Source organism: Falco naumanni, chromosome 7, assembly GCF_017639655.2.
Source record: "Falco naumanni isolate bFalNau1 chromosome 7, bFalNau1.pat, whole genome shotgun sequence".
Taxonomy (NCBI): Eukaryota; Metazoa; Chordata; class Aves; order Falconiformes; family Falconidae; genus Falco; species Falco naumanni.
This window is the reverse complement of record NC_054060.1, coordinates 30,118,712-30,133,227: the sequence shown is the minus strand read 5'-3', so window position 1 is coordinate 30,133,227 and position 14,516 is coordinate 30,118,712. Positions and strand designations below refer to the sequence as shown.

At 44.2% G+C, this 14,516-nt stretch overlaps 1 protein-coding gene across 1 annotated transcript; it reads left to right on the top strand.

Moving 5' to 3' along the window:
* The first annotated feature begins 11,945 nt into the window (after positions 1 to 11,945).
* On the top strand, positions 11,946 to 14,516 carry HSPA2 (heat shock protein family A (Hsp70) member 2). Its single transcript, XM_040601891.1, has one exon. It carries the CDS (start codon positions 12,210 to 12,212, stop codon positions 14,112 to 14,114), a length of 1,905 nt encoding a protein of 634 aa, XP_040457825.1. The 5' UTR covers positions 11,946 to 12,209; the 3' UTR covers positions 14,115 to 14,516.

Sequence of the window (14,516 nt, the reverse complement as noted above, 5' to 3'; positions counted from 1 at the left end):
AAATGAAGAAGTTTAATCTTTTCCTGTGCCTTCTGGCATACTAAAACTATAGCAAATCTTCCTGCAGCTACAGCCACAAAAACGATGCTGCATCTAGCATTTCCTGTAGCTGTTCAAGAGCTTCCCTCTCTGACGAAGTCCTGATGCTGCTGTGGTTCTTACTCAGCTGTGATTTAAATCAGTGAGTTTTTTGGGGTCTGCTTTTTTTTTTGGGTTGCAAATAAGAGCTGATCTCAGATAAGTATGTCTTGTGGTTCTGTAGGCACCCCAAGACTCCTGACAGGGAATAAGAAGAGAGCATTCCTTAAAGGTCTCCATATACTGGAAGCTGTGTGGATTGTGGGATATCCACTGGAAATCAGGACTGTGCAAATCCTTGGCTTCTCCACCTGTCTGCCAGGCATAGTGCCACCAGTGTCAGCAGTTGCTGAGGTCTCCGCAGCAGCAGCAGCGCTGCCAACATGAAAAATGCAAAAATCAGTGTTTCCCCATCTCTTCTTCCCCGTTTCCGCAGATATTAGGCTGCTATTTTAAAAATCCATCCTTTTGGCTGTTTGCTTTTTTTTTTTTGAAATGGGAAGGTGTGCTTTCTTCTGGTTTTAAAGCAATGACTAGGCCTAAGAACTTGCCGTTTTTAATAGTCTCACATGTTCAACTGAACCTACACACCTCAGTAATACCTATTCTCTCCTTTTTTAGGTAACCATCCCACTACATTGGGGATGGTCACCAGAGGGACTTCAGCTTCTGACCCCCCAGAAAATGAATGGGAGAAATAATATAATGTCTTCCTCTCCATGGCAATAAGCCCCAAGACCATGAAAGTTTGTGGAAATGCAGATATGCTGGCTAAAAATAGTTTGCAGAATAGCGTAGATTACTTCTGGGTTTGGCAATAGATACACTGAACTTCTGGTATCGGTTATGCTCCTTCCTTTTACACAAGTTATTGTTAGAGCATTTGTTCGGGATGCTAAAGATGGTGCTCCTGTTTCCTCGCTGCCTGTGGAGTTACTACTGGTACCTACTGGTAGAGTCCTAGCTACGAAACTACTGGGGCTCTGGTTTCTAGCCATTGGTTATTTAATTACTTATGCAAAGTGGAAACATTTTAAGAAATGAGATCTAGAATACCCTTCCTTCAGGAACAGGATTGATACAGTAGTATTGTGGGAGAAAATAAAGGGTAGGATCCCTTGGAACTGATGAAGAAACTGTCTTACTACATCCCATAGCCCAGGAGAGAGCTCGGACCTCTGAGCTGCACTGCTGTCAGGTAGATTAAATATAAGTTGTATACACTGACATACGCTGTAAAACATGACACTGGCACAGTCTGCGTGCCTGGAAGTGTGAGGATTAGCCCCACCTAGTCTGCTTTCAGACAGGGTTGTGTTTCACTTGGATTTTACTGGCTGTTGCTAACATGGTCAATGCTTCCAGAAGAGACAAAGGTCCTGATGAACAGTAACTTAAAAACTGAAAAATAAGGTAATTAGGACATAAGAAACCTTACAGTAATTGTTACAGTTCTTTCAGCTTTAATTTGCTGTGCAAAGAGTTAAATAGTTCAAAAGCAGTTTCCTTTGGAGAATGTTTATTTGATCAAGTTCGCTGTGGCTTAGACCCCAAATAGAAATATTAGCTTCAAACAGAGGACTGCTATGAAAGTAGGAGAAGTCTGTGGCCTTCCAGACCTCACAAGCTATGTTGGTTTGTTACGCAGAGTCAAAACAAAGATGTCCCTTAAAACACATATACATTAACTCAGTGTATTTCACACACCACAATCTTTTATCTCAGATCTGCTTTTTTCCCCAGTCATTGGGGCTGTGCCAAAGTCACCGAGATCCTGGATGAACTATAGACTTCTCAGTAAAAAGCAGTATATACGGTAGGATTGGACCATCCAAGCTACTTCGATCATTAGAGAACAGGCTTTGAGCACTACTGCTCCTATTTACTAAGCTTGAAATACTACATCCTTTGGATTTTGGAACAGGGTTTATCTTTGCTTTTCAATTCCCTTTACATTGCGGAAAGCAGGGTGAGGAAGAACCCAGTGGGTGCTTCTCTTAAATGGAGCCTTGAAGATCTTGTTAGCTGAGGGTGTTGGTTTTTGTTTTTTGGTTTTTTTTTTTCCAGGCCCTTAGCTGGCTGAATCTTTGGACTTCTAATAAATGCACTAAGCGTTAGAAAAGCATTATTAATACATGATGACGTACGCCAAGTTCAACCGCTTAATGTAATGGTCAAACCCATGCAGATGCTATTAGTACAGGAACCTGGTATCACGCCAGATCTGGAGCGTTATCCTTGATCTATCTCCAGATCCTCCTTTTATTTGTAAACATCCAGTTAATCACAGACTTCCTGACTTTGATGAAGTGGGAGAGACGGCATCCCTCGCAAGCTGCCTGCCGCGCTGTGGCCGTTGGGGGCCGGGCGCTGCGGCGCCACCTGGCGGCCAGCCGCAAACGCGCCCCTGGCGTTGGGAAAGCTCAGCGCGTTTCCGCAGTTGAGCAGAGGTCACAGGGCGAGGGGGCGGGCGGGGGGGAGTGCGGCAGATCCTCCTGCAGCTGTGCATTCCTAAACCAGCTTGTTTGTAGGGTAGCTAGCGAGTTTGGGAGTCTGGGAGGAGGGCACGACATTTTACCTCTAGTGGATTGCAAGCTAAAAGCTGTTACCAGTGCCAGCAGCTCCCTGGTGTTTGCAGTTCTGTGTATGTATGCCGCAGTTGGCACTGATCAACAGTATTTTTGCAGTCTCATCGGAAAAATGTAATTTAATATTCACAGGCAACCTACCTTCCCACACTCAGAGGTGGTCCCACACAGCATAGTCTGTGTATTTGAGGGTGGTGGTGGTGGATAGAAGCTCAGTCATGCCGTGTGAGCTGTGTATGATCTGTAAGCAACAGAGACCTTTGACTGTCAAATGCAGGCTGGCATCATAACAAGCAGTAACGTTAAACACTGATGTTGCCTGGGGAAAAATAATGTTCATGTGCATACTATAGTTACAGTACCTTTTTTTTCCTCCTTCATTAGTTTACAAACAAACAAAAATTAGTTTACAAAAAAAGCATTCCCTGACCTTTGAGCTAGTCAAATAGGAGCTGCTTTGAAATAACGGCATCAGTCCAATGAACCCCCCTCCAAGATTTGAAGAAGGTATTAGGCACATGGCCCAGCTGCCAGAACCCACAGTACTTTGAAGCTAGCAGTTTGCCCAAGACCTGCTTCCCCATGGTCACATCGCCCTCCTGGCATGAAACAAAAGCCATTTGTCCCAGATGGCTTTTTTGGCCCCCCCCATCAAGTATGTGCCGATGGCACGGAGGGCACATACCACATACAGGCAATTCTGAGCCTGGCCTGTGCCGCGAGGCCTGGCCACGTGTCACACAGGGCAGCCTGTGACGCACACCGAAGTGTGGAGCACCACTCAAGGCTTTCCTCTCAAAGGTGTGCCAGGGAATGCAGCCCTGAGCTGGCTTGGAGGATGCACCAGCAGGTAAGTAATGCAGACAGCTGATAAACCTGGCTTCACCTGCAGCCTCGAAGCCTTTCCTGCTCTGCAGCGTAGACACGACCCTTTGGTCCAGGGTCGCCATAGCGTGCACAGAGACATTGTGTGTGAATTAGCCAGAAGCGGGACAACCGTATACATTGTGCTATGTGATTTACATATCCAGAGAAAGAAGTCAGCATACCGAGAAGAAAAAACCCTGAGGACTGTCTTTAAAAGTTACATCCACATGTTTCAGATTTCTCAACTGTTCTTGTTGGCTGCAAAGCTGCTCATATTTGTCATAAATTACTTTGGTCAAAAGAGACTTACATTAATTGTAAATATTTATATAATTTATCTGCATTTAACCAAAAATAAGAATTTGGGGAGGGGAGTTCAGTAAATATATAACAGTTACCTCTGATTTAGGCAATGAAACAAAAAAACAACAAACAAAAAACTCAGAGACAAATACAAAGTGGTAGCAAGTATTCCAGGGTGAGCATGTTCCAAGCTATGGTCCAGGCTGAGGGGAAATAATACTTGTGCAGTTTTTTGAGCATCCACTAAGCCAAGCCATAAACCACTGCTGGAAAGTAACACATACAGTATCAAAAATAACTTCTGGGCGGCTTGGGAGGCAAAGTTTTTCTTCAGCAAATCTTTAGCTGTTTTGAAAATGGAAGGCAAAGGAGAAAAGACCCAAAAGTTTCTGAAACGAAATAAAAAAAAGTTGTTTAAGTTATGTTTTGGTGGGCTAGGGGTTGAAGGAAATGAAGCATATGGCTTTTAAACAGAGTTCCTGACTCTGGTGGGTGCTCTGAATATAAGCGAATGATGGGTGTTTAGAGCAAAGCCACACCGTTGTGAGGTGGGAGGGACCACATCATGCTAGCAAATACAGTACTGGAGTGTGGGCTTCTGACTTTTAATACTTTTCTTGCATTTCTTTTCTGCATGGCAGTAGTGAAATAGGGACTTCTAAGCTTCTGAACAACTGAGAGAACCAGGTTTGAAGAAGACATGAGGAAGAACTGGTCGGCAAAAGATTTCATAAAAACTCAGAACCGCGTGTGCCAGATCTGAATTGGCACCACCTTTGCTTTTTTGGCATACTGCAGCAGTCGCAAAAGGCACCAAAGCAATCAAATTAGAACACGCAGTAGAAGTTGTTTTGGACTCTTCTCTGTATTATAATACTTTTTTCCTTGTGACTATTATTTACACCTGTTAAAAAAACAAATATGAAGTCTCCTTTCATGGAGCAGACAGCCACAAGAGGCAGATGCCAGGTGTTAAGGGCTGCGCTGAAATGAGCATGCAGAATATGCTATTCATGTGCTGGAGTGCTCCTTTTCTGAAATGAGGCTTCTTCGAGTTTATGTCAAAAGCTGTCTAGATTTTTTAGTTCAAACATTAGAAGTGTATACTCGTGAACTAAAACTTGTGTGTTTTCAGACAGTTACAATGCTAAACTATCAGTGTTAAAAAAGAGGGGAGGGTGGAAAGAGTATGAGGTGAAAAAAAATCTTAAAAACTGAGGACAAAGGATCCCTGAGGAAGGACAGGATGGTGAGAGAGATCCAGCTGACCTGATTCCCCCTGCTGCCATGTTCATCATTTGCAAGCTGAAGAGCCCCTTCCTGGAGCACAGTGCCTGTATACGGAGAGTAAAGAAATGGTGCTCTGGTCTTATTACAAGAACAGTGAAAAATTTTTACCAAAAAAGAGATGAGTAAATGTGAAATAATCTTCACAGCGCACAGGGTGCACCTTGTTCCAGATCCAAACTTGGCAAAAGCTGGCTTGAAGAGGAGAATCAGGTATTGATGTTCAGATTTGAGCATTTTAGGAATTCCAGCCAAATTAATGGGGGGAGAAACCTAACCAAAAAAACAAGGCAGTAGATGTTTCAAATTAGGCCAGCATGGATTACAAAAATATTAATTTCTTTTGCTTCCCACAGACAACACTGGATCAGATAGAGACATGTAAGCAGACTAAACATGCTGATCTATATTCCGCTGTAGTTACGCATCTTACTAATTCTACTCATGACTATAGAAAGATGTTTCTTTGTTCAGTATCACTGTTATCTCAAGAACAGTCTGTCTATAATCTTATTTATAATTGGCATAATTTTCATTATTGTTGTTATGAAGTGTGTAAAATACTGTCTGTATTGCAGCTTGTATAGGGCATGTGTCTGTGCTTGCTTTACTCTTTTTTGAGTTTATAAAGTTGCTATACAAATGCAAGAAAAGATGTTCAGATATCTTTGAATGTTGTTGCTTAATCTAATTACACAGTCCCAATTATTTCAGCATATAGATGTTGAAGGTAGCAGCTCTATTAACACATAACACCTTAAACATTAGTATAGGTATTTTAAAAGCCTTCAGTGCAATATTGGAATGTCAACTTCTGTCCCAGTGGCTGTGCTGGAGCAAAGGGGAAGATGGTGAATGTCTGGGTAAAGCCAGAGACCACTGGGGACTCCACAGGGAGAAGGCACAATATAGCTGGGAAGTCTAATAGAAAATGGGATGGCCTTTCCACAGGGAACAGGAAGGACCTTCACGGTAGGACCACCACACAGCAGAGAAGAGAAGGGAAATATGTTTATAGCATCACCTAAAGATAGGCCTTCAATGGTACACTAAGTATAGGACAACTAGAACAGGCTGTGACTGTTCTGTAACTTAGCAATTATTTGTAGTCTCTGTAGAGTATCAGTGAAGACATTCCAGGTTAGCTTTCATCATCTTTAAAGCTTATTCTGTGCTTTGATACAGTATCTTTAATAAAATATTCTTACAAATCTGCTTATTATTCTCATTTAATTCCATCTTATACCTCAGTTAATAGCAGTCCTGGTAACAGGGTGAAGTTCCTTTTACCAGCTGCTTCATCTGCTCCTGTGTTTTTCCCATTCACCTGCTAAGAATGACAAGAGGGACAACTGAGATGAGTAAAGATCAAAGAATCGCTGGAATGAGTAGATAAGAGAAATTTATAGCAGTGCTGCAATTATTATAAAAATTCTTCACACTAAGCATTTAATTAATTTGAGAGATTAATCAAATTATATTGATCTCTGAGCATGAAGTATTGGTCTTGCCTGTGTTTACACAGTTTCCCATGTTTAAGACTTAGCATAATTTTCCAGCTTTACAGTTACTGCCAATAATTACAGTATGTCGTTTAACCCCATTCACAGCACTTCTCGACAAAATTCTCTGTTTTCATTTATTCACCCCCTGGACCATATAGAGTATCTTTTTAATATCTTCAAACAAGACCAAGCTGAGTTTGACTTCAAGTATACTAGAAGATGAGATTAGAATTCAAAATAATCCTGGGAAGGTACACACATGATCCAAAAACCTAAGATGTTATTTAATAGGAACAAGTGCAATCTGGGATCACTAGGCGTGCAAGGAAAGGAACAGCTGCTTAATTTCCATTGAAAAGGATCAGCATGATATTTTGGATCAAATTCTGAAAATGAGTCTGCAACATCATGCTGTTGCAAATCAATCTGAAAAACTGAAATGTCTAAACTGGAGTACAGTCTGGTCCTTCAAAACTGCTAAGGTGTGAGCTAGTAACATCTCCAGTTTTGATCACTGACTTGATACAAATTGCATGCAAAGAATCCAGGAGAAAGCAATGAGAATGTCTAGAAGGCGAGAAAACTTTGCCTTTCAGCACAGATTGCATGATTTTAGGTCATGTTACAAAAGAGATGGTAGAGAGGAAACACAACAATTTTCATATCTGTAAAAGCTGGTTGCAAAGAAAAATGGAATAACTTTTTCTTATATTCACGTATTTCTCATATTCACAATCGATAGGAACAGAAATAATTGTCTTAAATTGCAAGAAAGGAGATTTTAGTTAGACACAAAATGAGACTAAAGGATTTACTGAGGTCCTTTTCTGGTCTGATTCTACGATAACTTGCAAACTATTTGCTTTAATAAAGTCCCTTATTTATTACTATCAGTAGAGCCGGCACTGGCTGCAAGAAAAGGAGGCTGCAGTTACAGGAAGGTAAAGAACTGACTGCCTAAAATGCACAGCACACCAGTTTATCAAGTTAGCACTAGTGATACTAACCTCAGCTTTTAATCACACCTCAGCAAACTGTCAGAAGTCTATGTAAATAAATTTGCTTTTAAACCACTTAATTATAAAATAATTATTCCTTGAAACACCAAGCATTAGTTTAATCAGTGTTGACAACTTCAATGATTTTATTGAGTCTAATCAATCTGAGGCAGCCTGGTTTTAGTTGTGAGATGGTGTAATCAGCTATTTTATTTATTAAAAAGAATTAGCTCTGCAAATTATATAGAAAATTGTAAAAGTATAATCTGAACATATGCCAGAGATTAAAAAGCCAGAAGGTGAATAAAGCCACGTGAGTTTTTTAAGCTCATAATTTTAAACTAGGTTTATAATTTTAGGAGATCTGACTCATGGTTTTTGAACTTCTGGTTTGGCAATGCCAAATTACCATGCCCTATATTCTGCTGTTCTGAATATTTCCGTATTATTGATATAAATTTGTGTAATTTGCCAAAAACATGTTATACTGATTTGCAGGACTTTATTTTGTTATTCACAAAAACAAAGGAACACTTACTTAAGAAAGATCATATAATGTGGCTGCCTTTCAAATTAACAAGGTTCATCTGTGTGCAAAAAGTGGAGGTATATAAAAACAAAGGAACACAAAAAAGGTATGTAGTTCCCCCACATACCCTGCAATTTTTTAACACAACAGCACCTTGTCAGAAGAATCTTGTCATTTCATACACTGGTAGTTCTTGTCTGATTTCCAATTATTATACATATATTTAGAAATATAAACGAGATTAAGACTTTCAGTGATGAAAAGATATTATGAAAAATTATTATTCATTCTTAGAACAGCTGTTGCTTAGACTTTTCTGAACTGATTGCTGTATTATAAAATAATTCAGCCTCCCCAATTCAATCTGATTTATGCAATTTTCTGTATAGTTTTACTAGGGAGATGAAATGGATATGAGGGAAACAGATACCAGAATTTAAGGTCTAAGATCTTCTGATTTTCAAACCTGAACAGACCATTGCATTTCAAGTTTATAATTTTAATGATCCAAGTGGCTGATGTCTGATTGAACTGTAAATTGTGTTCACCCCTATTTTTATACTACGTTGCCTTATGAAATATGTGGAGGAAAAAAAATCTTCCTTTTATCGAGATAAAGATAAGGGTTGAGTTCTCAGTTCTGCTCCAGATACTGAGCTCTTGCTTCACTGAAGAAATCTAAATATCATCTTCATTTCTGGCTGGGTGGTTTAATGGAGAATAGCCTACAGCGTATTACGTAACGCTGCCAAACAGGAGACATGGGTGCATTATCAATCCTAAACACAAATAAATGGATCAGAAAGAGGCCTGCTGCTTCCAGAAGTGCCAACTTGCAGTTCTGGAAGTTACTATGACAATATGGCTTACAGATTCAGGATGGGGGAATAACAGCGAATGCTTTGTTAAAGGGAAAATTGAACTTGTGCTCAAGACCTCACCATAAAGCTCACTCTTTAATTTCTGAACCAGTCTGTTTGGCTCACCTATAACATGACTGCATATGAAGCAACATAAAAGAAAATAATGTGGCTCTTCCCATATGAGAGGATGACTGCATAGATGAGTTGGTTCACAAATTGTGCTGCAAGTCTTAAGAGAACTGCTGACAAAAAGCAGGCTTGCAATAGCTCTGCTGAGAAGAAAGAATAAGTCTAATGAGGTTTTAGAGGTTGCTCCCTCTAGTTAGACTGGACTTTCTCTAAGGACATCGTTAAGAGGTGAGAGATGATGGCAAGAACGTCACGTGAACTTGTGATTAGGAACAAAAGCTTAAAAGGCAGCTCAGACCTATACATTGGTTGTATATAGAAGAAAACAGCATCTGCATGCTCAACTGGAAAAGGAATACTTCTGCAACAGGCTAAATGAAGTATTTGGTAGCCTGAATCTAAAGACCTTTTGATTTTTCCTGAGAATGGCCACAAGTGTGTAATTTACACCATTAGCATTAAAATGCTATGCTCATATATTCCTCCAAGATCTTTTCCCCAAATTTGCTATAGCAAAACAATAATTGAAATGATGAAATGAATAGGACTCAGGGAGTACTATCAGGGTGAGCAGTATAATTCAGTCAATGCAAACACCTCTTTAGCAGGTTATCAGGACATCTGGGTATCAGCACAACCGTATCAGGGCCATACTGGTTATTGGGCCAAGGAAACCCCAAACTGGTTTTGTCTTGTGCTGTTGGACCTATTTGGTGCCTGGGCTGATAAAACGTAGCTAAAAGCTTTGGGCCAAATTCATGAAATGCCACTTGTAAATCTGTCAAGACCTGTTTGATTACAGCTACACTTAAAATGAGATATCAAATTAATTTTGCTGCAAAGACAACTTGTTGTGCTAATTAATATTTTTGTGTTATTTCTTAGTCCATTTGTTCTCTCCATCTCTTGTTTCTGTGCATATGGTTGAGGCAGGAATCCTCTTTTTACTCTGAAATAACAGGGTCTGAGTTTGTACAGCAGGTATCCAAACAGGGTTCTCGTGCATTACTAGTGCTCCTAAGGGACAATCCTCGCAAATAATAAAAACTATGAACTTTTCAGCTGAAATGGAATTTATCAACCACCTCTCTTTGTATTGCTCTGGCATTTCTCCCTGCCCCATATGATACAGTCAACTGAATGAAGCTGCAGTGAATAGCAGGGAGAATAGCTTAGTGATGAATCAGTCACTGGTTTAACTACAACAGAAATCGGCACCCTTCCCATCAAAGAAATATGCATACGTTATATACAGAACAGCTTCTGTTGGAGGTAGGGAGAGCTGGCCGTTTCCATTTTCCATTGATTTATTTCAGATTTCTCCAAGATCTGGACTTGTGTGAAAAAAAGACCAGGTTCTGTGGAAGAAAAGTAGTTTTGTAAGCACGTTCAGTATTTACCATCTGAAACTGAAGCTCTTCCATCTCAAAACTACATACACACATACTACACAGAAGAGGTGGAATCCTCATGTCTTGTACAAAGGCTTTGAAAAACACACTAATTGAAACAACGAAGTTTTTGAGCGGGAGGTAGAGTATCTGTAGTAACTGCATGAACTCATAATTCTGGGAAAAACACTGGCTGTAATTTTCTATGAGGGCTGCTATAGCATAATGTTGAAGGCCGGGGAGAGAATTAATGGAAGATGGTTTAACCATACCGTGTATTTAATCCTTCTCTCATGTAACACGTAAAGCCTACGGGTAGCAGACTTCAGCCACACTTTTAAAGTAGCTATCGGAAAAGAGCTACTCCCTAAGCCTCCGAGGAAAACACATCTCACTCAGCGTGGTATTTTGCTCTCCTTACTAGAACTGGAGTATTTTTAAGTGTTTGTCTCAAAGTAAGGAGGAGGAAGCACAGCAGATTTTAATATTTAAGGTATTTTCATCAAAGCACTTTCCTAGCTCCGAGTTAGCAGCTGCATAGCTTTTGCTAAATGTAGGCGTGACGACATTTCACATTAGCACAACAGACAAAAATTTGGAGGCGTTTCAACGATGGCCACCAGGCAGCAGCAGGGCTCGCCAGCCCCCAGCCGCTCCCCTGGGCGGTGTTCAGGCAGCGGCCGGACCCTGCCCGCCGCCAGCCGCCCCCCCGCGGGGGCTGCGGGCCTGGCTCCGGCGCAAACACGGCTGCACCCCGCCCGGCCCGTGCTGGCTGCCCCGCCGCCGCCGAGGGAGGGCGCGCAGCCCCCGGCGCGGCGCAGCGCAGCGCGGCGCTCAGGCTGGCGGCCCGGCAGCCCCGCCGGCGGGAGGGGGCGGCCCCCGGCCGTGGCGAGGCGGGGGGAGCCCACGGGTTTAGTTTCTGCCGCCTTGCAACCAAATAAGGGTAAATCCCGCACCGGCTGGCGGCGGGGACACGGGCTGAGCCGTCAGGAATGACCAACACTGGGAGGCGAGCGCGGGGCGCGGCCGCGCTCCTCGCCTCCCCCCGCGCTCCTGGCGGCCGCCGCTGGCGGACTACGTGCGGCCGCGGCGGGGGGAGGCGGCGGCGCGCCCAGCGCCGTGCCCCTGGGGAGCGCCAGGCGAGCCGCGCAGCTCCCCCCTCGGCCCAGCCCGCCCGCCGCGGCGGCCCTCGCCCCGCCCCTCAGTGGCTGCCCGCTCTCCATTGGATAACGGTGATGTCAATCCTCGAGCTTGCGTCGAAAGTCTACTGGAACTTTCCGGCAGAGTTTCGGGCCGAATGCGAAGCGCGAGTGGTGATTGGTCGAGGGCGCTCGGCACACAGCTGCAAGGCGAGACGCATCGAGAAAAAACAGGAAGCAGCACGGTCTGGCCGCGGTACAGCGGGGAGGGTTGGGCTGACGGGTGGGCGCCACGGTTCTGATTGGCCAGGAGGTAGGGGCGGGCGCTCTTCGGCTTTCACGGAGGCGATTGGTCAGTAGTGGCGCGCGGGCGTCTAGATTGGCCATCAGGGTTCTGGCAGCTTCCAGAAGACGGCTGAGCCGGCTATAAAGCGGGCGCCAACGGCGCTGTGCCGGCACATCGCACCGCGAGCAGCAGCGGGAGCGGGCGGCGGGGGGACGCGAACGCGAGTGAGCAGCGAGACCTGTCATCATGTCTGGCAAAGGGCCGGCAATCGGCATCGACTTGGGCACCACGTACTCCTGCGTGGGTGTGTTCCAGCATGGCAAGGTGGAGATCATCGCCAATGATCAGGGCAACCGCACCACACCCAGCTATGTGGCCTTCACTGATACGGAGCGCCTTATTGGTGATGCTGCCAAGAACCAGGTGGCTATGAACCCTACCAACACCATCTTTGATGCCAAGCGCCTCATCGGCCGCAAGTATGATGACCCCACAGTGCAGTCTGACATGAAGCACTGGCCCTTCCGTGTGGTGAATGAGGGTGGCAAGCCCAAGGTGCAAGTGGAGTACAAGGGTGAGATGAAGACCTTCTTCCCAGAGGAGATCAGCTCCATGGTCCTTACCAAGATGAAGGAGATTGCTGAGGCCTATCTGGGGCGCAAAGTGCAGAATGCTGTCATCACCGTGCCTGCTTACTTCAATGACTCCCAGCGCCAGGCCACCAAAGATGCTGGCACCATCACTGGCCTTAATGTGATGCGTATTATCAATGAGCCCACAGCAGCTGCTATAGCCTATGGCTTGGACAAGAAAGGTACCCGGGCTGGAGAGAAGAATGTTCTCATCTTTGACTTGGGTGGGGGTACTTTTGATGTGTCCATTCTTACCATTGAGGATGGAATCTTTGAGGTGAAGTCCACAGCTGGTGACACCCACCTGGGTGGGGAGGACTTTGACAACCGCATGGTGAACCATTTTGTGGAAGAATTCAAGCGTAAGCACAAACGCGACATTGCTGGCAACAAGCGAGCAGTGAGGCGGCTGCGTACGGCTTGTGAGAGGGCGAAGCGCACCCTCAGCTCTTCCACACAAGCTAGCATTGAGATTGATTCCCTCTACGAGGGCATTGACTTCTACACCTCCATCACTCGTGCCCGCTTCGAGGAGCTCAATGCTGATCTTTTCCGTGGCACCCTGGAGCCTGTGGAGAAGGCTCTGCGTGATGCCAAGCTCGACAAGGGTCAGATACAGGAGATTGTGCTGGTGGGTGGCTCTACCCGTATCCCCAAGATCCAAAAGCTGCTACAGGACTTCTTCAATGGCAAAGAGCTCAACAAGAGCATCAACCCCGATGAAGCTGTTGCTTATGGCGCTGCTGTGCAAGCAGCTATTCTCATGGGAGACAAGTCTGAGAACGTGCAGGATCTGCTGCTGTTGGATGTCACCCCTCTGTCCCTGGGCATTGAGACGGCTGGTGGAGTGATGACCGCTCTCATCAAGCGCAACACCACTATTCCCACCAAACAAACTCAGACCTTCACCACCTACTCAGACAACCAGAGCAGTGTCCTGGTCCAGGTGTACGAGGGTGAGAGAGCTATGACTAAGGACAACAACCTGCTGGGCAAATTCGACTTAACGGGCATTCCCCCAGCACCCCGTGGAGTCCCCCAGATTGAGGTCACTTTTGACATCGATGCCAATGGTATCCTGAATGTCAGTGCTGTGGACAAGAGCACGGGTAAGGAGAACAAGATCACCATCACCAATGACAAGGGTCGCCTTAGCAAAGATGACATTGACCGTATGGTGCAAGAAGCGGAAAAATACAAAGCGGAGGATGAAGCTAACAGAGATCGGGTGGCAGCCAAGAACTCCCTCGAGTCCTACACTTACAACATGAAGCAGACTGTGGAGGATGATAAACTGAAGGGAAAGATCAGTGACCAGGACAAGCAGCGAGTGCTCGACAAGTGCCGGGAGGTGGTCTCATGGCTCGATCGCAACCAGATGGCTGAGAAGGAAGAGTATGAGCACAAGCAGAAAGAGCTGGAGAAACTCTGCAACCCCATCGTCACAAAATTGTACCAGGGAGCTGGAGGGGCTGGGGCAGGCGGCTCCGGTGGCCCAACCATCGAAGAAGTAGATTAAGAGGACTGAAGTATAGACTGGTTTATGGACAGTCGCTCTGTTCTTTGCTTTGTATTTTTTTTTTTTTCCTAATGTTTAAGGAAAACGTCCTTGCCGATAACAGAGTTTATTCTGTTGGGTGTGTATAAAGGCAGATCTGTCAGCTTGGTTTTGATAAAAGGGAAGGCACGTCCTGCTTTATAAGGTTAGTAATAGACAAGTTTTGTTAATTCAGACACTGCTGTTTGTACTCTGGATGTTTGTCTCTGTTCAAATGTCTCTCCGTAACCACTCGCCTGTTGCAGTTGGCAAGTTTCAAATTATGCATGAAAATCTTTAGGGAAGATTTAAAAAAAAAAAAAGGCAAGCCAAATTTGGCTTCGGGAAATTTTGGTAACAAATAAAACATATTTAAAGCATAAA